The sequence below is a fragment of the Chironomus tepperi genome, unplaced genomic scaffold (assembly GCF_022539635.2).
Source record: "Chironomus tepperi strain 1889 unplaced genomic scaffold, CSIRO-AGI_Ctep_v1 contig_309, whole genome shotgun sequence".
NCBI classification, from domain to species: domain Eukaryota; kingdom Metazoa; phylum Arthropoda; class Insecta; order Diptera; family Chironomidae; genus Chironomus; species Chironomus tepperi.
In genome coordinates, this window is record NW_027226431.1 from 2,800,314 (window position 1) to 2,825,070 (window position 24,757).

The following is a 24,757-nucleotide window of genomic DNA, read 5'->3' on the forward strand; positions in this document are numbered from 1 at the left end:
TATGAAAATTTGGAACCGTACAAATTTGTGAGGTTTTGTCGTATAAAAAATCAGTTAATCACACAAAACATTCCGGTTTAACTTATTTAAGGATTTTCACAGATTATAAAATGGCACAACAATGTCAATTGTGGATGGGAAGTTTGCAAGTAAGCATTGCTGGTGGAAAAATAAAGAAATTGACTCAAAAATGTGATTATAAATCATTTTTTTTGAAAATAAATGTCCAATTTGTGAAATTTCAATAACTTATCTGCTGTGCCTTATTATTGTGATTTTTGGTACTTTTAATCAATAATATACATGTTGATGTAAACATTTTCATGAATAATATGATTGAATAGTTATTAATCAAAAATTTTCGCAAATTTACTGGATCTCAAAAATTACATTCTGTAAAAAACATCAGAAAAATATGGGTTAGAGCGATAAGAATATTAAAATTTCATTGTTATCTTTATTACACTAATTTTAATGATTGACTGTGATTTTTAGATATCTAATTTATTTCTTTAATATTCTAGCCATATATGGATGAGAGCTTTATAGTAGCTGCTTTCCAAAGAATGGGAGAAAATCCAATAACAGTGAAATTGATGAAAAACAAGTATTCTGGTGATGCAGCCGGCTATTGTTTTGTCTCCTTTGATACTGACGATATTGCTATTAATGCAATGCACAAATTAAATGGGAAGCCAATACCTGGAACAAATCCAGTCATTCGTTTCAAACTTAATTCTGCAATGACATCTCATAATAAGCAATTTATGGCGGATCGTGAATTCAGTCTTTGGGTTGGAGATTTGAGTGTTGATGTTGACGATTATAAACTCTACAGAGCATTCTCAAATAAGTATCAATCGATTAAGGCTGCCAAAGTGATTATGGATAATTCGGGATTTTCACGAGGCTACGGATTCGTCAAATTTGGTCTTGAAGAGGAACAAAAGAATGCATTATATGAAATGAATGGATATGTAGGTTTAGGTACGAAACCATTAAAAATCTGCAGTGCAGTTCCAAAACCAAGAGATGGAATGCCTGGCGGACATCATCAGCAGTCAGCCACAAGTATCGTACAGCAGGCATATGATAATTATTCTCAATATTATAATCAATATAACCAGCAACCACAATATTATGGACAGCAGAGCTATGTCCCACAACAAAACCAACAAGCATATGGATATGATGCACAGCAGCAAGGCCATGTCTATGGATATAGTCCACAGCAACAAATGGACCCTTCAGCTTATCATAAACAAAATTGACTTTCTGTAACTCTTAAAGAATTTTAAATGTTTCATGATCAACCAAGATAATTTTTTAGCAACCATCGCTTAACATTTTTAATTAATTAAAGAAGTTAATAAAAATTTCACTTTGAAGATTTAATGAAATATATATTTTAAGAGAGGCCTAATGCTCTAGTCTTTTTGGAAAATGAATAGTTATGTATATTGGAATATGATCCCCCCAAAAAAAGAATTATAAATTTGAATAAAACTAGAAATTTTCGTGAGTTACTATGGTCATACATATGAATGGCATTTCTTAAAACCGGTCTATTCTTCCTTCTCATTATTATGCTTATTATTTCCAGCCATTTGAATTGTCCAGCGTCATATCACGGAGATTAAATGGTATTAGAATTAATGTGAATAAGATCAGGAAATTTGTACTGTAATTATTGGCGCCGTTGAAAGGTTCTCAAAAAAATCAGTTGTCTGACTGTAAACAATTCGATTATCTGACAAAATATTTCCATAAACAAGACATTGTTGAAGATAAAAATTTAATTCTATTTTATTAAGGAAAAGGTCGATTTAAAAACAGTAAAATGGCACAGCAATGTCAACTGTGGATGGGAAGCTTACAAGTAAGTCAATTTATACGATAATTAATTGAAATTACAATAAAACAATTCATTAATTAAATAATTAATTAATCTAAATCTTAACAGCCTTACATGAACGAGAGCTTCATTCTAGCGGCATTTCGGAAAATGGGCGAAGATCCCTTGACAGTGAAATTGATGAAAAACAAGTTTTCAGGCGAAGCAGCCGGCTATTGTTTTGTATCATTTCTAACCGATGAAGCTGCTGTAAATGCAATGCATAAATTGAACGGGAAGCCAATTCCAGGAACAAATCCAATTGTAAGATTCAAACTAAATTCAGCAACAACGTCACAAAACAAGGCACTGTTAGCTGACAGAGAATTTAGTGTATGGGTTGGCGATTTAAGCTCAGATGTTGATGACTACAATTTATATCGAGTATTTTCATCGAAATATCAATCAATTAAGACAGCTAAAGTTATTATGGATGATTCCGGATTCTCACGTGGCTATGGATTTGTTAAATTTGGACTTGAAGAGGAACAGAAAAGTGCACTGTATGAAATGAATGGATATATAGGATTGGGATCAAAAGCTCTAAAGATCTGTAGTGCAGTGCCAAAACCAAAAGATGGATCAGTAGTTATGCCACAACCAACAGCAACGAGTATCGTTCAACAGGTTTATGATAATTACTCACAATATTATGATCAATATTCCCAATATTATTGGCAGCAACAACAAGGATATACAGGATATGAAGCCACACCACAACCAGCTCAAGTAGATCCAGCAACTTATTATTCACAACAAGCAAGTGCACAAATAGCTACTGCAACACAACCTCAGCCACAATATGGATCACATTCCTATAAATATGATCACGACGAAGACTATGTCCTTGTTGATTACAAAACTACAATTGATGTCGATAAATTGAATAGAGAGACAGTTGAGCGGGACAGAAATCTTTATGACAGCTTAGAAGCAAGTAAATGGCAGCCCATCGAGATGCTAGAGAAACTTTATTAATCTTTTTAAGCAGTTTTTAACAAAAATTTTTACAATAAAATTGACGAAAATCATTAAAATTAAATAGCATAAGCTTTCTTAATATCATTGCATGACATAGCACGTACATGACATATAATAATTGAATTTGAACATGACATAAACAATCAATATTAAATTAAATGACTATTAGCTCAAACATCATTGAAAAAACAAAATGATGAGAAGCTTCCCGTGAGCATGCAAAGCACTCACGAGTAAGACATCGTGTATTGTAAAGGTACGAGTATATGCTAAAAGTTTGTATTTAAAATTTCATATCTAAAGTGTCGTGTCATATAAAATTTGTAAATGTGGATGTTCAGCGTGTAGGAATACACTAACAAATTTTAATGAATAACAATTTAATATGTTAATAACCCATGCCTTGCCGCGCTGTTTTATGTAGTTCTGTGATTTTTTCGAAAAAAGTAAATCTTTCGTATTAAAATCAGACATTAGTGACCCATTGGTCAGTTAATAATTTTTAAGTGCTTATAGTGAATTATTGTTTCGTTTAGCATGAACAGAATTCGACATTTCAGTCCGGAAGATTCACACAGTGCTGGATTTCAATTTGGATTTAATCCAGGTGGATTTAAATTAATCTGATGAGATTAAAAAAAAATTTAAACTTTTTAAATTTCAAAAGTCCGGTAAAAATGTTCAAAAAATTTGAATCTCGAAAGTTCGTTAAAAATCTTAAAACACTCCAGTGCATGGAAAATGTTCAAAACCGGCATAAATCTCCTTCAGTCTTCTTTCGACATGCGGTTAGTTTCAAAATATTTTCGTCTATCTAATTTATTGTCTTTAATTCACAAAGAGTGAAAGTATATAAATAGAAGAATATTCGAATGAAAATAACAGCCTTGAGTATAAATGTCAGCTATATGACATTAGAAAATTTTGCTTAAAAACTTTTCATCATTATGCAAATGACTTCTTTTTATGATTGAATTGTCCTTTATATTTTTTATGATTATGACTACCTAGAGGATATTTATCGTTGGGATCTTTAATGACTAAATTATTGATCGAATGGATAGGATAGGAAAGCGTGCGGTTTTGAGTGAAGCTTTTCTAAAAATGAAATTTTAAAACTTTATTGATTGAATTTTTCTGAAGGACTAACATAAATAGTTACAAACTTTCTCACGCAAATTTCAATTCATGTATTTTTTTTTTTTTTTGGGAAAGGAAGAGTAAATTTCCTTCAATTATTATTATGAAGCTTCTTCGTCTATCATACATAATAAAAAAGTTATTTAGATTGTCTCATTAAAAGGAGTGAAAAAGAGAAAATGAATTTCCGATATTGAGAATAAAATGACAATAGACAGGCTGCTAATATAGTAAAGTATGTATAGAAAAAAATATTTCACTTTCTCTCTCGTACATCCTATAAATATTTTCTACTTTATTCACTTCATACAGAGAATAGAAGAAGAAAATGTCTCAGCTTTTTCTATGCTCGCTCACAGAGAAAATCAGTTATAAAGTCCGTAAGGGAGTGACTCAATAACGCAATTTAAATAAATGCTCAAAAATGAATAATTAACGATCAAAATATATTTAAAAAATAACGGTCAAAAAATATTCAAAATATAACTCTTAAAAAATATTTGAAAGATAACGGTCAAAAAATATTCGAAATTCAACTGTCAATAAATATTTAAAAAATAACGGTGAAAAAATATTCAAAATAAAACTGTCAAAAAATATTTGAAAAATAACGGTCAAAAAATATTCAAAATTTACTGGTAAATATAGTGACAGTCGGACAAACAGAATTTTTATGTTGACATTTTCTTTTCGGAAAATTCATTGTGAAAAGTCTCAACTTTTCCTATGCTCACAGAGAAAAAAAAGCCATGAGAAACAGCAACAACAGAAAAGTTTGTTTGTACACAAAAATCTTACCGAACACACGCGTTCGTTCTATGATGTCATTAATGCGCAGAATCATACAGAAACATAACTTTTTCTTCTACTATTATTTTTTTTCTCAATTCAGTTTGCGAAAATCTTTCAAGTTTTACGGTCGTCTCATGATCGAAGCTCTCTGCGACTCGAGTCGATTAAAAGAAGAAAAAAAAAAAATAAAAATTAAGAAAGTAAAAATAAAGAAATAAAAATTTTTTCAAACTCATAAATTTAAAAGAACGACGTAGAATTAAGTGCATCATAAGACATTAATGGAAATTGTCATCTAAAAGACATTTTCATCTGGTCCATATTGAGATGATGTTGAAAATTTACACTGAAAAATCGCCATCTCAAAAGTACGAAATCAATATGAGAACCAGTCACAACGAAAGCTCTCATGAAAGAGCGAATATAATTCATTTGATTCGAGATATGTGAGCAGCGAGGAGCACATTTAAGCAACAGAAAAATAATAATCGTAAGGAATAGTGAAAGAATAGTTCAATTTGAGAGTAACAGTGTTATTTGAGGGGGTCATTTACAAATGATGTCCATTGAATATTAACGGGCGCTTGATCTACCTGTTTAAGAACTTATTTTATAGTGTCAGCAAGTGTGTAGTTTGGTATTTCATAATCAGTATCAATAAGATTGTTCTAACGTTCATTTGAGATTTAAAAAATATTTTTGGTTCATAGTTGAAAACCCTTTCTCTTACAAAAGTTCAGTCTGTATTTGAACTCCGAAGAATAAACATCATTGTGAATAATTCAATCTGTTTGATTAAACTTATTAATAAATAAGTATTGTGTTGCACATCTCTACAATTAAACAATTACAAATCAGAGTGTCAGTGAGATTGATAGTGTTTTGATACAAAAAATTCAATTATTCTGAAAATTTTGTCTTTTAATATTGAGATTGGTTTTTAACCCTGGTATCTTTAAATACTTAGTGCATTTTATAAAAGAAATATAAAGCTCTAAAAGCTTAGCATACTGTGACCCAGGAGAAGGGTTTTGAAGATCAGAAGTCCCCAAAAAAACAAAATTTATTTAGTTTGCTTAATTTTTTTGAGAAAAACTTTTTGAAATATTTTAGACTACCCATTACCTACACTCTGCACACCTGCCCTTAAAACCCGTACGTCATTTGTGAATAACCCCATCATCTATATCATTTAGTTCGTCAAAAGACGTGTCATGAATAAGAATAGACGAGTATTTTGTGCTTATTAATAAATATAATGCTGGCAGCATGTATACAACAATAAATATGTGAATGAAGTGGAAAAGCAAAACAAATTGATGCTTAGGATTCGTACATAAATTGATTAAAGTGATTAAAGAGAATCCCACACGATTCTGGAATTTCAATTTGACTTCTTTTACTCCTCTCAATTTCTATTTATTTGTATAATGATGTTGTTTATAAAGTGATAAGATACACACATATACAGACACAGTGAGAGGTGTTTAAAGCCACAAATTCATGATTTGCTATAAATAATAATAGCACAGCAAGTGACTGAAAATAAAAGAGTTGACCGAGTTTCTATTACGTTAAGTAAATATTTTTAATAAATTTGAAACAACTTCATTTCGTACCGACATAAAAGCAAAGAGTTTACATGCTCGAGAGAAGCTCAACAGAAAGGTGAGAATTTTCTTTCTTTTTTTTAACTTTCTTTCTTCTTTCCTTTTCATTCCTTTTTTCCGAGAGGAAAATCAATTTGCCTGGGATAGAAGTTTTTCATTTCCATTTCATTTCGTACGAAAAATGCACATTTTTTGTGTTTTTGGACTTGATTGTTTTTGTGTATGCTGAATGAGGAAAAGCAATTTGCAAATATTGATGCTAATTTTTCCGCATAAATTAGTACTAATTTCATCTTCCTCTTGCTATATGCTGATATTCTCGTTTCGGAATGAACAAACTGTCAACGCGAACCGGACCGGACGGATTGAAATAGATGGATGTAGATACACATTAATTATTTATCAAGTAGATTTGGTTTCTAAAATTCAAAATACAGACTGTAAATAAATGGAAATATTGGAATGGAGTTAATTATTTCAGAGATAAGAAAAAAATTCGTATTTGTCTGTAATACAAAGATTAAACTATTTTTAAAACATAGCAAGGGTCGGATACTCATTATCCCTCATTTGGGTTATATGTCTAACAATGAAAATTCAGATAAATGCACAATTCACTGGGAGTTAGAAGTGAAATTCCAGCATTTTCAGTCACTATTGACTCATAAAAATAAACAATAAAAATGTAATCTAAAAATTCACTGACCACATGATCTGCTTATCTAACAAATAAATGATTTAATCAATGACGGCGATTTTCTTAAAAATAGTTAATTAATATTCGCTGTGATGGTGAAATTCCGAAACGTTATTATTTATGTACCTAATATTTTATCAGTATCAGTTCTAACCACTTAAATGAACGTGTACTCTATCGTAAAACAACTGCCACTATCAGTTAATTGTGAGTTGCGATTAGATTAATTAGGTAGCAATAATAATAACGGTTCTCAGAAATTTAAATTTTAACGGGTTTTAAATTTTTAAATATTGAACTGAACTGAATTGAACTGAAATTTTTATCGTGAATTTTAAGAATCTAAAATTTCGTTATTCAAGATCCAGATCCAGCCTCTATAAACACACACAAATACCAGTACAAGCTTCATAAAAAAATATTTTTTACTCTGTTTAAAAACTCAGCAAATAGATTCTCAGGTTTCAGATAACTTCAGTTAGTGAAATATGATAGATTTATCTCAAAATGAGCAAAAATTGGAGCACAAAATAAAAATGCAGTAAAAATAACGATAAGAGAAAGAGATTCACTTGAAAATCATTACACTCAAGTATTCGAATTAATCTTCCATATTCTTCTTAATTTTCCTTTTTAGAGCTTTTCAATTTCATTCAATTGCTTTTCATTCATTTTTTCTCCGCTTGTGTGAGTGCTTACTTCCTTTAAGTATCTATCGCTTGCGATTTTGATGGCTCCGAATGTCTGATGAGATCAAGAAACGGAGAAAAAAAAAAGAATAAATGTTACATCCATAAGACTTAAAAGCATACAATTTAGTTAAAATGATTCATTTTTTATCATCATTTGTTAATGTGGAACTATATTTCTGAGTATTAAGCAGTCGGAAAGCTGTAGTTATCGATTCATTTTTACTGGCTTTGTAGAAGTTGAAAATTCTAAATATCCTGCTATTCAGTGAATCAAACTTCAATTCAGTTCAGTTCATTTTAACGAGAATTTTAAAATTTCGACAACCGTTTAGATTTCAAATTTTAAAAATCTGTTAAATCAAATTTCAATAATTTGTTCAAAAAGTCATTCAAATAAAATTTTATTCAAATCCGTTAAATCTTCAAAAAAACTCAATTCAATTGTTAAAAAAGCATTCAAAATTTCAAAATACGTTAAATATTCAAATTTTTAAAGTCAATTACAGAATGCTTCTGTTATAAACATAATTTCCGATACAAAAATACTCAATTAATATCGTTTTATGAAAATATCCATTAAAAATTTAACTCTTGCATGTTCTCAAATTCTGCCTTATTAATAAAAAAAAAATTGATATTTGAATAAAGTGTTCAATTTCTTTTTATTTTCAAACTGTATCACGCACAAGAGAGAATGGAAAATTGTTTTTCGAAAAAAAAAAATTTCCCTTTAATATTTTATGATGTCAAACTGGTAGTTCAATGCTTTCAACAATAGAGAAAACCCCTATGAATAAGACACATGCGGTAAAGTGTTCATTTTGTGTATCTATCAAATTCACTAAAAAAACGCACTGCATTTAGCACAATTTTCACTTAATTTTCATGTCGTGCACATAAATGTTATTGTGCACTTAATATCGTGTGTATTAGGAACGATACAATGTATACGTTACGTCAATTTTGTAATGTGTATGTAACATTTAATTTCATTTAAAATAATAAATATTTATTTTAATGTGCATACAAAATTTGTGCATTATTTTCATCATTTCTGCCTCAATTGTTGTATTAATTAGTCTCTAAAATTGCTATTTCCACTCAACTAAAACTCTCATGTGATAAAGTTTGACTGTTACTTTCCCTGATTAACGTGAAATATTGTAATTTAGGCACAAAGGTGTATACGGTGGGAAAATGAATTGAATAAATAATATGTACGTGTTAATTGATATAGTCGTCTCTATGTCGTCTCAAAAAAATATATTTAATATTTCTGTAAATATGTAGATACCGGTGAATAATGTATTAGACTTACACACGAAAACGTTAGTTCCATTTTTGACAGATTTCTCTTGATTAGTTTTTCGTATTTATTAACAAAATTTGTTCCTGTCAAGCTGTTTAATTTGAGTTTGTCTTGAAGTGTTATTGTACTGTAGTTGCTAGTAATAGAGTAAGTGATTTTAATTATCATTCTCATCTTGATCTTTGTGGAATTGTGTGACATTCATTAGACCGACACAAATGAAGTTCCGTCACGGAGCTTTTTAAGCTCAGCTAAATCTTTTTCACTAATAACAAATGGAACCGCTTATTTTTGGCAACCTTATGGACTGCAATATGGTGATTTGTGTCGCTCGGATGACGAATTCCTATGAAAACCTTAATAAAGGATTTGTAATAGTTCTAAAATGATATTTAATAAGATTTTCTGATGTCGAACAGTTAGTGTTTAATTGTCTGTGCAGCGCAACGTAGTCGTTGTGGCGCCGATACGTCACTGTGTTGATGGGATGAGCTTTCAGTATTAAGCATCAAATGCTCTGATTTTTTGAAAAGTTAGTAAACTTTATGGCCCAATGCAGACGAAAATACTCTTCAATCGATGATTCAGTGTGTCAACCCAATTTTAAATCATTGATAGAATTGCAATATTCATGGAAAATCCCACAAATTACTCAATGTCCCCTAAATGAGCCACCCCTAATAATATTATGTAAATTGTTTTAAAACATTTTATGAATAAAATATTATTGTGTTAATTAAATTATAGCTTTGTGATTCTCACCAGTTCTAAGAAGCTTTTAAGCGTTTTACACAGTATTATTGATATTTTAGTGACCAATAATAAATTTTTAATTGCATATACAGTTTTCTTTAAATTGAACGGTTATTGTCACATGACGTTTACCGAAAATATTAATTTTGACCGTAATTAGTGGTTTCGTCCACGACAAGTGTCACACAGCAACACAAGTGCCACACAGTCACATAAACGCTGCTCAGCCACATAAACGCTACTCAGCCACACAAGTGTCATACAGCACTCCAGTCTTGAAAGTTGGACATACTATATAAACGATCATTTAAATAAATTTAATTAAATTGATTGAGACTAAAGATCAATGATCTGTCAATAAAGATGCAATGAGTATTTATATATATAGTTGCTTATCTTAATAAAGTCAATAACAACTCATTCATGATAGTTCAAGAGCTTCATATATAAAGTTAATGCTGGTGGGTACAGCGTAATTTGGGGAGGAACTCAGGAGTAATTTGGTAGACATTAGAAAATTAAAGATAATATCCGTAAAGGAAACTAGTACAAAAGAGATCCAGCGTTCGCGATGTGCTCCCACATAATGTAAGTGGAGTCTGCTGGAGGCAATACGATCCAAATCGCTGATAAATCTCTTCCTGGATCTATTGTATGACATATGAATAAGTTTAGATTCAATAAAGTCGAACTCTTAGTGATAATTTGCAATTGTTGCTCAGAATCTGAAACTTTCCTTCTGTGCTCTACAAAAACTAGAGTTGTACCTAATTGATGTCATTGCATAATCTGCATATTGAGTCCATACTAGCAAAGGGGTGTGTAAGGGAATACTTTTTGCCATTTTGCATTCATTTCCCACAACAACTTCACCTTAAAATTTTCCCCATTTCAATAAAATAATTCCTCGTTAATGTAGTCATGCTCTAATAAACTTCAGTATTGATTAAGTAATTCCTACCCAATAAAAAGTGACGAAGATAATAATCATAAAGTCGTATCAAATCTCCATCAGCAAATAGTTTATTTCACCATAAACAACAAAATTGAATACGTAGAGTGTCAATAAAAGAAGAAGAGTAAGGAAATATAGAGCAAAACATGTAGAATATAATGAAAATGTGAACGGAAGGAAATATAAATAAGCAAGGAGAAAAAAAAGTGTTATCAAAAATATCGAAATGTTAAAAGAAAAATTTTCATTTATGTGACTGCCTACCTATATCTACGTTTATATATAGGACACATAAAATGTATGTACAATGAGAATAAGAGAACTGAGAGAGCGAAAAAAAGTTTGTTTTTATGTTTTTTTCTTTTGCTTTATAGAAAGGAAAATTTTTACCGTCGCTCACTTGTTGAGCTTTACTACTACTGCCGCCGTCATATATTATTCGTTATTGTATATTTTATAATATATTACATCGAATTAAAAATAAAAATAAGCACAGAAGGGAAAACTAGTTGTTTTACATGGGAAAACTTTTTTATTTAATCTTTATCGGGTTATGGGTCTTGTATATCCTTAGTTTATTGATATTTTACAATACTTTAGTAATTTATTAGAGGGTTATTCATAAGTGATGTTCAGATTTTTGAAGGATCTACAGGAAATGCATGGGAAAACTTATTTTTCACTGGATTTTGGTGGTAAGCCTCGATCGAAACCATACATAATATATGGTTCTTGGCAGTGATTGTCCACCACTGAATCTACAGGGATAGAGCGTTTTTTTCTAAAGGACATCATTAATAAATGACTTCCAAGTGAATTTTCACTTTCATAAAAAATTACTGAATCATCATTAAAACTGTAAAAATACAAAAGGGGTTCCTCGAATACATCAAAATGTTTCTTGCCAAAATCCAACTTAAATCGATTATTTTCAAAATGTATCTATCAAGAGTAGTGTTGTTCAAACTGTGTCACGCGACACACTAGTGTTACGACGATATTTTGGAAATGTCATGAACACTATGTCGTGTGTGGTTTCAGTCGTGGCTTACCACTCAGGTGTGCCATGGCACAAACAACTTTGAACAACACTAATACAAATATAGTACATACCTACTTACTTCGCTGATCGTACAGATCAACTGCAATCCATGAGTTCCCTTTGAAGTCTCCTAAATCTGGCTCCGTCGCCGACACTGGCTTCCCTCTGCCAGTTGCCGACAGCTACTCTCTTTGAGTTATTGTGTTGAATATAGTAAAATTCTAAAATGTCCAAACTGAAGACCCCCTAAGCAAAGGCCAGAAGTCGTGCAAGCAAAACAACTCTAGTTATGTGTGGAATGGCATGTTTTCTTAAGCCCAACTAATTCCTTTTTAATAAATTTTTCGTAAAGAAATCATTTTTATGATAATATTGCATGAAAGCTTTTCTTTTTCACCTTGTATGTTTCAATTTAAAAGCTCCTTATGTACGATAGTCACGCTATTATTTATTAGGAAAAACTTCCTCCATTCATTCATTCCTCTACATTTTCATTATTGTACAATGAATTCCTAAAATAAGCCGTAGAAGTTTTAAAATATCATGTAGTTAAGACGGGATACTTGAAGTGAATTAGAATGAGTTAGTTATTAGAGTCAAGGCTATTGTTTGTGGACGACATAAATTTATGTGTAATTACGCACATTTTTCAGTGAATTTTTCCTTTTGTTGTTTGCTTAGTTTGTAAGAATTTCCTGATATACATAGTTTTACTATAATTAATGTAGCTGCATTTAAATGACATATTACAGCATAAATTCTATGAGAATTTTTAACGAATATTATTTGAGTTTTCAATATTTTTCATAGTTTTAGACCCTTTTATTAGTTACTGAATACACTTTCAAACGGTCAAATAGTGAAAATAGAAAATAATTAATTTCTCCTGTTAATTAACGATATGTGATATTCATAGTAGATGTTTTGACTAGATTAATATGTGATTAATTACCTTCAATTGGATATAAAACTGGAACTTGTTGTATAACTTATAAAACTGAAATTTTTGGAAATTCAAGTTTCAAAAGCAAATAAAGTTTCTAAAATTATCAAAGTATGCATATTAATATTTTACAACATAAAATACCTAGCTAAAATATTCATTTAATCATGGGAATACAAATCCAATCTGAGGATAAAGCTGTTAAATTTCATAATTAATAAAAGCCTGGATTTCATTTGCGTATATATAAAATTACATAATTCCCAAGATGAAAATCAAAATATTGAAATAGAAAAACCACAAAAACATATTTCATTGAAATGCCAAAACGTCCACGTGTAAAGCAATCATTTCGTTAGAATAAACATGCAAAATCATAAAGGAGTGTGGCTTCAAAAAATGAATTTTAAATAATTAATTATATAACTTTTATATCAGATTCTCAGACGTGATAAACTCCTGTCACATCACAAAAATATGGCTAGCATGGAAATATGCGTAAATTATTATTGCTTTGATAACGCCATCGTGCAAAATGTTTTAAATTTAATGTCCTTTTATCACAATGCTTGTTAACACTTGAGCAATTCATTTTATATTTTTCAATAGTTGTGATGATTGAAGACTTGAAAGCAAGCCATGAAATGCTTCCGATAATTTCTCAATATTGAACATTTTTTTGTTTGTGATTTTTTGACATTTAAATAGCGAGCAGGTGAAGTCTGTGAAATATGAATGCTGATGCCAATTTTTTGGGATTATTTGGCTATTGATCCTGCACTTTGTGATCGCGTGCAGTTTGTTGCAACTGTCATGTCTAATCGATTTCATTTTTTCGAAACTTTCTTTATTGTGGATTACATGATTGTTAATTTTTTACCAACCTTTGGCTATTGAACTTCTTGGTTCTTTATTTGATGATCAGTTTGTATTTGTGCAATAACACTTTGTGCAGTATCGATGATGTTCTCGATGTTGATTTTATATAGGCGTTTTGTTGCTTCATTCAGTTTATCAACTGATTTGGTTGTGCTCATTATTTGTGGATGGTGAATGACTATGTAATCTATGTTAAATGATTTCAATCTCGATGACGATTGTAAATTGGGTAAAGCAAATTTTCCTGTAAATGTCGCTGAATTTGTTTGAATGTTAAATCTTTTTGAGTCTTTTCTCGAATGCCTTGTAACATGTTTAGCTGAATGATCCTCGGAACATTCGCCTATTTAAATGATAGCAATTAATCCTTGTTTTTGATTAAATTAGTTTGTGGTGGATTGCTTGAAGTTGATGAGGTAAATGCTTTTGATTTTGTAAAGCACTTTTGATTTCTGGATTGTGTTCCTTTAAAATTGATAAAGTCGAGCTGGATCTACGTCATAGAAACCTTTGAGAACTAAATGACGGCTCCGTGTACGTGAAATCAAGTCCTTTAAAACATCATTTGCTTACAAATGATTTGTGTCGATTCATTGCTGATAAATAGAAAATATTTGTGAAATTTTACTGCTGCATACTTCTCTGAAGCTGGATCTGGTCACAATTGGCTTGAATGCTTGTAAAAATCATCTTCAAGTGGATATTGAGATGCTTTTGGCTTATCGGCTGAATTTACAGCTTTTGCTGAACATGAATTTTAACCTTTTTTTGGTCATCCCTATTTGGGCTAAATATCGCCGTGCTGGCGCTTTTTCTTTGTCATTACCACGAACACTCGCGGAACACTTGATTTTCATTAAAGTTAATCACTTTGATAATAATAAAAAAAAAATGCGGAGCAAAATTTTTAACGTCTGAACTCTTCAACGTACTAATGAGAATTGAAAATCTCGAAAAGTTCTGTCCTAAACTGCAAGCGGCTAAAATCAAACAGCAGACACGTAAACATTCACGACCATTATATGAACAAACTAATAGGATTCCAAAAAGCTTTTAAATAACTAAAAATGTTCATTTCCTTACGTCTATTTCAGAAATGATTGGATATGTCACATAACAATATCAACGATTTAAAAGCTGATTTAGAACCGCTGATTGACGTCCACACAACCGGAACACGAAATAGTCGATGGAAAATCAACAAAAAGCTCAAATCAACGGGATTGCTTTTGAAGCGTCGTGACTCAAAAGGATATCAAGAAAAATGCGGTCGGATAAGACTTCTTGCCATTTTGGGAGCGTTTTGCTTCCTCCTCATATACTTGTCAAATCTAAAACCCTATCAGCACATGATCGTAAGGATACCGGAGGATGATAAGAACTTGCCTGGTCCAAAAGGTAAAAAAAATGTCGTTAATTAAGTTATTATTAGATTTAGATTAGTTATATTGCATGCACTGAGAATTCATAGTTGAGCTTATTATGCCAATTTGAAATATTTTTTATGCTTTTACTTAATTTAATTAAATTTTTAAAATTTGGTTTTTTATTTTTCTTCTTTTTTTAATTTGTTTGACTTCCTCCCCCTGAACAAACACGTTGCTTTTGGATGAAATCAACGATATTTTTTTTTATTCGTTCCTTTAACCTTGTTGGATTCACCATCAATCAATCACCACCATCATTAATTTGATTTAATTTTTCGCTATTCATCATTATTTTTGGCTTTTAAAAAAACAAAAAAATTATTAAAAAAAAAAATTGATGAAAAAATTTTATTGGCAAAATATTTTTTACACAAATTCACGTTTGTGTTTTTTTTGTGATTTTTTTTCTTCTTTTTTCTTCCCTACCCATCATTTTTGCTCACTTGATTCCACTTAACCACTAACCAATCACCCATAACACCATGATTTTTATGAAAAAAATATATATCACATACCTTAATTTTTCCGTTTTGTTGAATAAAATCAATGTTACATGTTAAAAAAATATATATATAATGTATATATGGAAATATATGTATATGATTCTCAAATACATTAATAACATTAAAAAAAATAAATGTAAAGACAACAATACATCATCAAAAAATTATTCAATAGTACCTGTAGGCTATAACGTGTATTCGCCGCAATGTAGAATACTTTCATTAGATCCATTGGCATCTGATGTCATGAGACTATTTTCCAAAGAAGATTTTGAACCGTGTGCCAAGAAACATCCATTAACATCAATTGAGCAGAACTATGATGATGACATTGCTAAATTAATTTATCATCGTGGATTTAAGTCCAAATATCTTAATCCTGATCAAAATCAAATTGATTGCTGTTATCAGGAGATAACGAGAGGTGGATCAAATGCAACAGCTGATGATAAATATAAGTATGTCTAGTTTATATTTTTTGTGGCTTTTTGTGGATTCGACAATTGTAACGGTTAAAAATATTTGAATTTTGAAACCAAAAAATTCAAATTTTTTAAAACCGTTAGAAATTTTCAATTAAAATAATTGTCATGACCCTGGCCATGACTCAACATTGGATCTTGAGTGTGACATAAAATCATTTCGTCGAATCCCATGAGCCGCATCTAAATTATTCTAATATCCATTACAAATATTTTCTTTCTATTATATCCTCCCAGTCTCGCAAAATGTGTATATTTCGATCAATCTATTGAGTTACCGTCATCAATAGAATTTATTTTGGTTCAATGTAAAGGCTTTAATGGAAGAGATAAGGAGAAGAAGAAGGCAAAAACTGTATATTATAATGCACATGCCATTGTAAGACGTCGAGAGAATATGCAGAAGATTTTTGACAATTTTAAGACATTATATCCTGAGAATCGACCACTTTCGGTCCTTATGCTGGGTATTGATAGTGTCTCTAGACTGAATTTAATAAGAGCTATGCCAATGACAGCACAACATCTCTACGATACTGGATGGTTTGAATTAAAAGGATATAATAAGGTGAGTCATATTGCAGCATCAATCTTAATAATCATGTTTATAATGTAAGCAACACAAAAAATCGATATTTTAACAGATGGACGACAACACATTTCCAAATTTAATGGCAATTTTAGTTGGCTATAATCAATCATACAGTTATCAGGAATGTAACCCGAAGGCTGTTGGAAATTTAGATAAATGTCCATTCATTTGGAAAGAGTTTGAAAAGGCTGGATATGTAACTGGATATGCTGAAGATGAGGCAAAAATAAGTACATTTAATTATCATAAATTTGGATTCCTAAATCAACCAACAACCAATTACTTCCGACCATTTACCCTTGCTGCTGAAAAGTATTTAAAAATTAAATACAAAAGTTCATTAAAATTTTGTCTTGGATTTCAAAATTATGCCGATTTCATCTATCAATATGCATTAGATTTTGCATCTGTCTATAAAAATGATCCATTTTTTGGACTCTTTTGGACCAATACATTTTCACATAATGAGCTATCCGATCCATCAAGTATGGATGAAAAAATTAAATTTTATTTAGAAGAATTGGACAATCGTGGTATACTCAATACATCCGCTGTTGTCTTCTTTAGTGATCATGGACTTCGGTTTGGACCTGTGAGACAATTATTGGTAAGTCACTCAGTCACACATTGCACGACAGTCATGTCTGCTCAGACGTTATGCGTCTGAACTATCGTCATACTAATTAACCTAAATAATCAATTATTTCCAACAGACTGGATGGCTTGAGGAACGACTACCATTCATCTTCATCTGGTTACCTCAATGGTTCAAGACGAAACATCCTGAAATCGTACAAAATCTTAAAATTAACAGAAATCGATTGTCAAATCCTTATGACTTGCACATGACCCTAAAACATATTTTAGAATTATCAGCTAGAATCGACCCATTACCTCAAGCTTTAAGTTGTCCCGATTGTCAGAGTATTTTCAAAGAACTCCCATGGAATCGATCATGTGCAGATGCTAAAATTGATATACATTGGTGCACGTGTACGGTATACACAACAATCGACAAAAAAGATAGTATAGTTAAACAGGCTGTGAATTATGTAGTAAATTATATTAACGTTAATTTGGATACAAATGCCCGTATGCCAAACAGCACAAAGCCACTGTGTGCACGTTTAAAGCTGAAGTCAATAACATCAGCAAAGAAGTCAGTAAACAATGATGTTGATGTCACCAAAAAGAATCTAAGTTATTTAATTATATTTGATGTATCGCCATCAAATGCCAAATTTGAAACAACTGTAGAATATTTTCCAAATTTTTTGACCCGAAAGGACAAATTTGAGATAACTGGAAGTATATCGAGATTAAATGAATATTCAACGCAAAGTGCATGCGTAAATACCGATAATTTAAAGAAATATTGTTACTGCTTAAAACATGGGCGAAGTACATAATGATGATAAAAGACAGAATATATATTAACAGTTCATTATAAATGACAAAAAAATATTTAAATTAATTAATGATATTTTAACAACAATTTTTAATTGACAACATTTTCACGGGTGATGAACAAAATTTTAATGGATAAAATTTAAATTTTATTAATTTTTCAAGTCACTAACACAATTGTAAGATTTTTGAACATAGAAATTGAATGTTTTTGGCCTTATTTTAAGTGATATTAAGGTTGAACATGATTAGTTACTTTATTGAGTATTGAGATGATCAAATAATATTTTCTGACTGGTTTAGGAAGTTTAGTTAGTCAAATAATTATTGAAAGACTTAATTTCGTTTGTTTGTGTTGGTAAATTCAAAATTTTGAAATTTAACGGTTTTTTTAAATTTGAAATTTAATGGTTTTAAAAATTCAAAAATACTTATTTAAAATTCAAATAATTAAGAACTGTTCATCACTTCTGGATTAAAAATAAGAATGAAACATTTTGAAATTAAAATAAAAGTCCAAATTTTCCTCTAAAAAATTCTATAAATTTAACTGATAAGGAGTAGATAGAAAAAAAGACATTAATTAAATTATCTTTCTAAAAAAATCTGTGAAAAAAAGTGTAAAAAAAATGAAAAAAAAAAAAAAACTTTCATTGGGTGCTATTTTACCCACATTTTCTGATTTCCCATAATTATAAGTGCTTATGTTACCAAAACAAATTTCATGATAAAAGAAGCAAAAACACAGAAAATGTGTAAAAAAACTCGTGTAGAATGTAAGAAATGAAAATTTAAAATCATAACATTTTAAAAATATTTATGGGACCGAAGTTTATTCATTAGAAGAAATAAATACCTTAAAAAATTATATAAAAAGGCCAATAAGAAGAAATAAAGAATCTGTAAAAATATCTTTAAAGTTTATTTTTTGATCTGAGAAATTGAAAGAAATTTTTAAAAACAAATAACAAGTTTTTGAATGATTAATTTTGTGCCACATGTCTGATTATTATAAAAAAATAAAAAGGAAGAACAAAAGAGTTATAATTGAAAATATCTTTAAAATTCAACAATTTATTTTCGGTGTTTTAATCCTTAACATAATTTTTAAATAGAGTTTATTGTTATAAATTACAGATTTGGCATCGAATCCGTAAAGTAGTTCTTTAAATATTTAATTAATCTTCAAGATTAAAGTTTGATTAATTGGTAACGGATTTTTAGAATTTGAAAATTAGAACAATACAATTGTCATGTTTTTGAAACATTTACATGGTTTTCATAATCGAACGTTTAGAACCATACAATCACAATGTTCAAATATTTATACAGTTTTGATTATTTAAAATGTTTTAGAACCATACAACAGTCATTTTTAGGAACATTTATACAGTTTTCTTAAATCTAAATTGGAGATTAAATTTTAAATCCTGCGATTTAATCTATTGATTATTTTTTTGAATAAATTTCCAGCATACTCATAAAACAACATAGTATAAAATCCATTATCATATATAATTATATCTAATCATCATCAGTGTCCGATGAGTCATCGTCACTCGATGTGAAGCTTTTAAGAGGTAAACAATTGTGTGAGCTAAAATATTGTAAACTTTTCTTCTTTCTCGTTTGGTGTACAATTTCATTATAGGAACAAGACTTTCCAGTGATTTTCGGAAGGATTTGTATTTCATTGACGTCATTCGACTGAATTGAACTAAAATTTTGTGATGGATATTTTGGGAAACAATTACACAATTTAATTGCATGAATCTCTTCAGCCTTTTCAATATTTATGTTTTGATGCTTAATGCTCCAATTCTTTAAATCTTGAAATGAAATTCGTCCACTGCATGTCGTACAGACTTTTGGCGAGTAAAATTTTTCAACACAGTCACCGCACATTGAGCACCGTCGATTTTCTGCTTGATAAATTAAATTTTTACAACGATCACATTCAGCTTTATGGGTCAGAAGGGTTGTCTTGTATTTCTCACTGAAAAATGACTGTGCTGAATCACAGAAACATGATTTCATGCTGACGAATGAATCTTGACTTTGGGATGACTGAAAGAATGCCCTAAAGGATAAATTTCGATAATTTTTATGTCCATCATTAAACGTACACGCCATCATACTAACTTGTTTGCAGCATATGATTGAAAATATTCGTCGACTTCTTGCATTTGGGCAATATCAATCGAATCAAATGAATTAATATTTATGGCTGTCGAATGTGCCATTTTTGATGTATAATCTTCAGAATTAAAGCGTATCCATGACTTTTTAAATTTACTATCCTCACTCCATAAATGCTTTGGTTCTAAAAAGTTTTGGTCTTCTAACGACGGCATTGAAAAGTTTATTGACTCATCGGGCGTGTTTGGAATCTCACTGGAGGAATTGAAAATAACAAAATTTAAGTACGACAAGTCAGGCAATCATAGATAAATCTTACATTTTTTGGGTTTCGCCGTTGGGCATTGAAATGTTCGTCTGAAAAACATTTGGGATTGTTGGGCTCGTTCGGCTGCTCTGCGATGATGTCTCAATCGCTTCCCCAATATCTGAAATTTGTGGTCTTTTATTTATAACAACATCATTAAATTGACTTACAAATTAATTAACAAATATCCTTAAATATTTAAACATACCCAAGATTTGGAAAGGTCGTGATAAATTTTCTTGCAAGTCATTGTTGCCATAATAGCCTGCAACTGATCCTATTGAGCTTGTGGACGGCAAGTCACTTTCTTCTTGAGCTGTTACTTCTAGAAGAGATCTTTGGACTGACACTGCTGGATCTGATCGTCTGGATGTTATGAAATTATTAAGAATTTGAGGTTAATCTCGACGTATTAAAAATTTAAGCCTGGATTAAATGAATTTCGATGGATTAAAAATTTAATTACCTCGGTCTATGAAGTCGGCTTCTTCCTGACCTCCTTTCTTTTTTTGCTCGATTCATTTGTTCATCCATTCCAACCTTAATTATTTCATCATAATTCGGTGGATGTTCATAAATCGGTGGGGGTTCATTGATTTCTTCTGGTCTGTTATTGTTATTGTTTGCGTCTAAATAAAGGAACAGATAAAAATACGAAAAGAATTAGAGCTATTTCTATTATATCTATTAAGAAAAAGTTTATGCTTACCCAATAACTGACTAATTGTCTGTAGCTGATTTTGTAATTCTTCTTGTTCTCTTACTCGATTTCCATTACGATGAATCATTATAATCAGGCAGGAAATAACAAGTAACAGCGATAATGATGACACAGCAAATGCTATTGATGTTGATCTAAAATCTGGAAATCGTTCTAATTTGGGGAAGTAATAGTTTGGTGTATGCGAGTACCATCTACGGTCAATTACGCTATTTTCCCACACTTCTGAACATGACTCAGGCTCGTCGGAATTGTCACCACAATGATCAAAGCCGTCACATTGAAGCATTAAGGATATACAACGTTGATTTGAGCACATAAATTCATTTCCGGTGTAGCATTCTGTAGGGTTAAGGAACAGTTATTGAAATTAATTAATAAATTTTTCAAAATTTTGAAGATTAAATTTTTAATCCTACGGATTTAATTTAACTCTGATGGATTTATTTAATCATATTTAGTACTCACTTGAATAGCTGAATATAGCATAAACTATAGCCAATCGTGACCTTGAATCGAATCGTCCACGAAGTCGAACATAAAATCCAGCAGAAAGTGGTGCAATTAAGTTCCTTGATGACACAGAATTGTCATGAGATGACCTCAATAGCTCAATCATTGGCTTATCAGAAGTGATACCTTGATGGATTTGAATCTCTGAATCCGATGCCATTTTCTCAAAATTTTCAACCTTAATTGATATATGTGACTTAATCTGTAAATAAGCTTCTGGTGGCTTAATAATCCAAATGCAGTCATACAGAGCTGATGACGACTTATTAAATTCCTTTCCAGACATATTCATCATTGTTATCACACCGCCAATTGTGTCAACTAATCCACCACAATTTGTTTGAGCAACAGACATCTCTGTCAGATCCAGTGCCGAAATGAACCAAACTTTAGCTTTATATCCTAAATCAGATCCACCATTTGCATTAAATCGTATTGTCACTGATGCACCTGAAGATACCAAAAGTGGTGGACGGAAGTTTTTACCACTTACATAAAATCTTTCACCACTTGTGTCTATAAACTCCATTGATGATGATCGTGATATTAAAAAGTCGGAAAATTCAATGCGTACACGACATAACTCAAATTCACATTTCATAATATGTTCAATGGCATAATCGCGAGGATAATAAGCTGGGAAGAATGGTGATTGGATTTCGTAACTTTGCTCATTACGAACTTCACCTGATTCACTGATTGTTGGTGTTGGTGATGTAATGATTTCACGGTTTTCTTTATTTAACGAAAGTCAAGGAAAATAGAATGTTATTACGTCATTCATTGCTATTACAGGATGCAAATATGACATTAGTGACGTCATAAATTATGCATTATTTTTAATAATGTTATTACATCTAATTATGAAATATTAACGGTTCTTGAGAATTCAAATCGATTTTTATGATTCATTCAAAAATTAAGAATCCGTTAAAACTTGAATTTTCTAAATCCAGTGAGATTTGAATTTTTGAAATCGTTGAAATTTGAATTTTCAAAATCCGTTAAGTTTCATTTATAATTTCAATGATATCCAATAACAAGAAAGTACTTACGATTAACAGTATATTCCATACGAAAAGCATCAGTATAATTATTCCAATAAATAAATTTAATTTGCAATGTCCTCGTCTTTGACTGATATTCAAATACATTCCCACAATTATGCAACAAGTTTCTCTGCTTGTCATCATAAGGTGGCTCACTAAGTATAATGTAATCACATCGACAAATTCCAGCACCATTTTTAGGATGTGGACAATTTGATAGAAAATTAATATAATCAAATTTGAGTCGAATTGTACACGAAGTGCACGTCACTAGTTCCAACGTACATTGTAAAGTTAGTGACTGATTGAATTGTTTTGACACTTCCTGGACATACTGTAAAATTATTCATGGAAAGAGACAAACAAAAAGAAATCGAATAAAAATCATTAAAAATTCCACCTTGACCTTCCCATTGACAATTTCCTTTATAATGGCAAGAATTTACAATTCCTACGTAATTAACGTAGGTAGTTACTATATAAGTATGATTCTTGTTACATGCATATCATTGTATAAAGGAATGAAAGGTGCTGTCAACAATTCATAATCAATATTTGTAATCCAATTTTCATGCCAGTCATCGATCTTCTAGATTTTTTTTATATTAAACTTGAACGTCCATCAATGCAATTTTTGCTGCCAATTGCTTTCTGATGACTTAATGACGACATTTAAATTGGATGAAAATATTGATGATGAATTTTGTGGACTTAAGGAGTCACTAAAGACAGGTTTCATGTTGTGTGACATTCCAAACACAACATTGAGATGTTGATTGTGTCACACAACATTGAGGGATGTTAAGTCTCAATATCAAAAATGTCAGACGTGATTAACTAATGTTTAATTACATGAGGCACAGTAATGTTATGTCCAAAAATTTCTCCAGTCTCGCCAAGCTCCAAATATCGACGATGACCATTATGTGATCCACAAATTTCCGTATTTCTATGAATCTTTTGATATGTAAATCCACTGGATGGATAAGATAGCACAAAAATATCCAGCAATAGCACAATTAATACATTCCTCAACATTATTAACAACAATCTTTAAAATATTTCACTTAATTTTTTTTTTTTCCGTTTAGCTTATTAGAAGGTTCTGAGTAAACTGAATTCATACTCAATGGACTGACTTTCAATTCTGGAAAATTGTAAGACTTAAGAAGCCATAAAAGTGCAAAAAAGTGAGAATATTTTCCAATGACACTCTTTAAATAACACAAACAAATGAACGATGTCATAAGTTGCTTCCTTCATCGTCGTCACTTTTTTCTTTTGATCCTTAAAGCTCTTCGATTTAGATCTTTAGATAATTCTTAATACTCGATAACTGTAATCCTGTTCAATGGAATGGGGTGTTTTAATTACTATTGATTATGTTTTATTTTAGGTCCATATTAGGCTTTGTTCTATATTTTTAAGCAAGGTCAGTGATGTAAGTGAAGTAGAAGTGATTGACTTATGTACATACACAACCATCACTTGGTTGAGACTTGGCTTTGGCCGTTTTTCATTTTCAACATCATGTGTACTGAGGATGTAGCTGCTCACAGTTTTCTCTTGTAGACTACAGACAGTGACGTCACCAAATAGTGATACATCAACCGTCAAATTGGTGGTTCCATAAAATCAAACTTGTTAAACTGTCTTTGATCTTGCAACGCATACAGCGGACATTCGTATCTATCTTCTGATTCAGAACAGCTCTGTAGACTCTGCCATTCACAGGATTATATTAGTTCATAAACTAAGTGATGTCGCTAATTAAGGAGAGATTATAAGAGTCCATACGCAGCCAAGTGGACGATAATCAGCATTTTAGCAACAATTAACGATGACTTCATGTGTCGACTAGATTTGCTCCATTGATTGGGACCGAAGAAATCTTAATCAAATCGACGACCCCCTTTCCAAAAACAAATCA

General features: G+C 30.8%; 4 protein-coding genes across 9 annotated transcripts; 3 read left to right on the forward strand and 1 right to left on the reverse strand.

The window, feature by feature from the left end:
- The first annotated feature begins 8 nt into the window (after positions 1–8).
- LOC139092616 (tRNA selenocysteine 1-associated protein 1-like) lies at positions 9–1,539 on the forward strand. The gene is made up of 2 exons (XM_070643090.1): positions 9–149; positions 525–1,539. The coding sequence occupies exons 1-2, from the start codon at positions 111–113 to the stop codon at positions 1,269–1,271; spliced, it is 786 nt and encodes a 261-aa protein (XP_070499191.1). The 5' UTR covers positions 9–110; the 3' UTR covers positions 1,272–1,539.
- A 203-nt stretch (positions 1,540–1,742) lies between these two features.
- On the forward strand, positions 1,743–2,936 carry LOC139092683 (tRNA selenocysteine 1-associated protein 1-like). The gene is made up of 2 exons (XM_070643196.1): positions 1,743–1,879; positions 1,964–2,936. Exons 1-2 carry the CDS (start codon positions 1,841–1,843, stop codon positions 2,870–2,872), a joined length of 948 nt encoding a protein of 315 aa, XP_070499297.1. The 5' UTR covers positions 1,743–1,840; the 3' UTR covers positions 2,873–2,936.
- Positions 2,937–4,911: 1,975 nt separating this feature from the next.
- Positions 4,912–18,476, forward strand: LOC139092731 (uncharacterized). 6 transcript variants are annotated; one of them, XM_070643254.1, is made up of 7 exons: positions 4,912–5,297; positions 6,004–6,475; positions 14,782–15,085; positions 15,760–16,075; positions 16,337–16,667; positions 16,744–17,298; positions 17,405–18,476. In XM_070643254.1, the coding sequence occupies exons 3-7, from the start codon at positions 14,794–14,796 to the stop codon at positions 18,098–18,100; spliced, it is 2,190 nt and encodes a 729-aa protein (XP_070499355.1). In that variant the 5' UTR covers positions 4,912–5,297; positions 6,004–6,475; positions 14,782–14,793; the 3' UTR covers positions 18,101–18,476. The 6 variants fall into 6 exon arrangements, with proteins under 6 accessions (XP_070499355.1, XP_070499360.1, XP_070499357.1 ...); XM_070643259.1 differs by having other exon boundaries at positions 15,793–16,075; XM_070643256.1 differs by lacking the exon at positions 6,004–6,475.
- A 960-nt stretch (positions 18,477–19,436) lies between these two features.
- Positions 19,437–23,893, reverse strand: Culd (CUB and LDLa domain). Its single transcript, XM_070643348.1, is given in 8 exon segments — positions 19,437–20,178; positions 20,241–20,492; positions 20,557–20,665; positions 20,753–20,910; positions 21,011–21,173; positions 21,254–22,513; positions 22,834–23,161; positions 23,680–23,893. Coding segments are annotated over 8 exon segments (3,012 nt in total). The 5' UTR covers positions 23,866–23,893; the 3' UTR covers positions 19,437–19,622.
- Between the last annotated feature and the right edge of the window lie 864 nt (positions 23,894–24,757).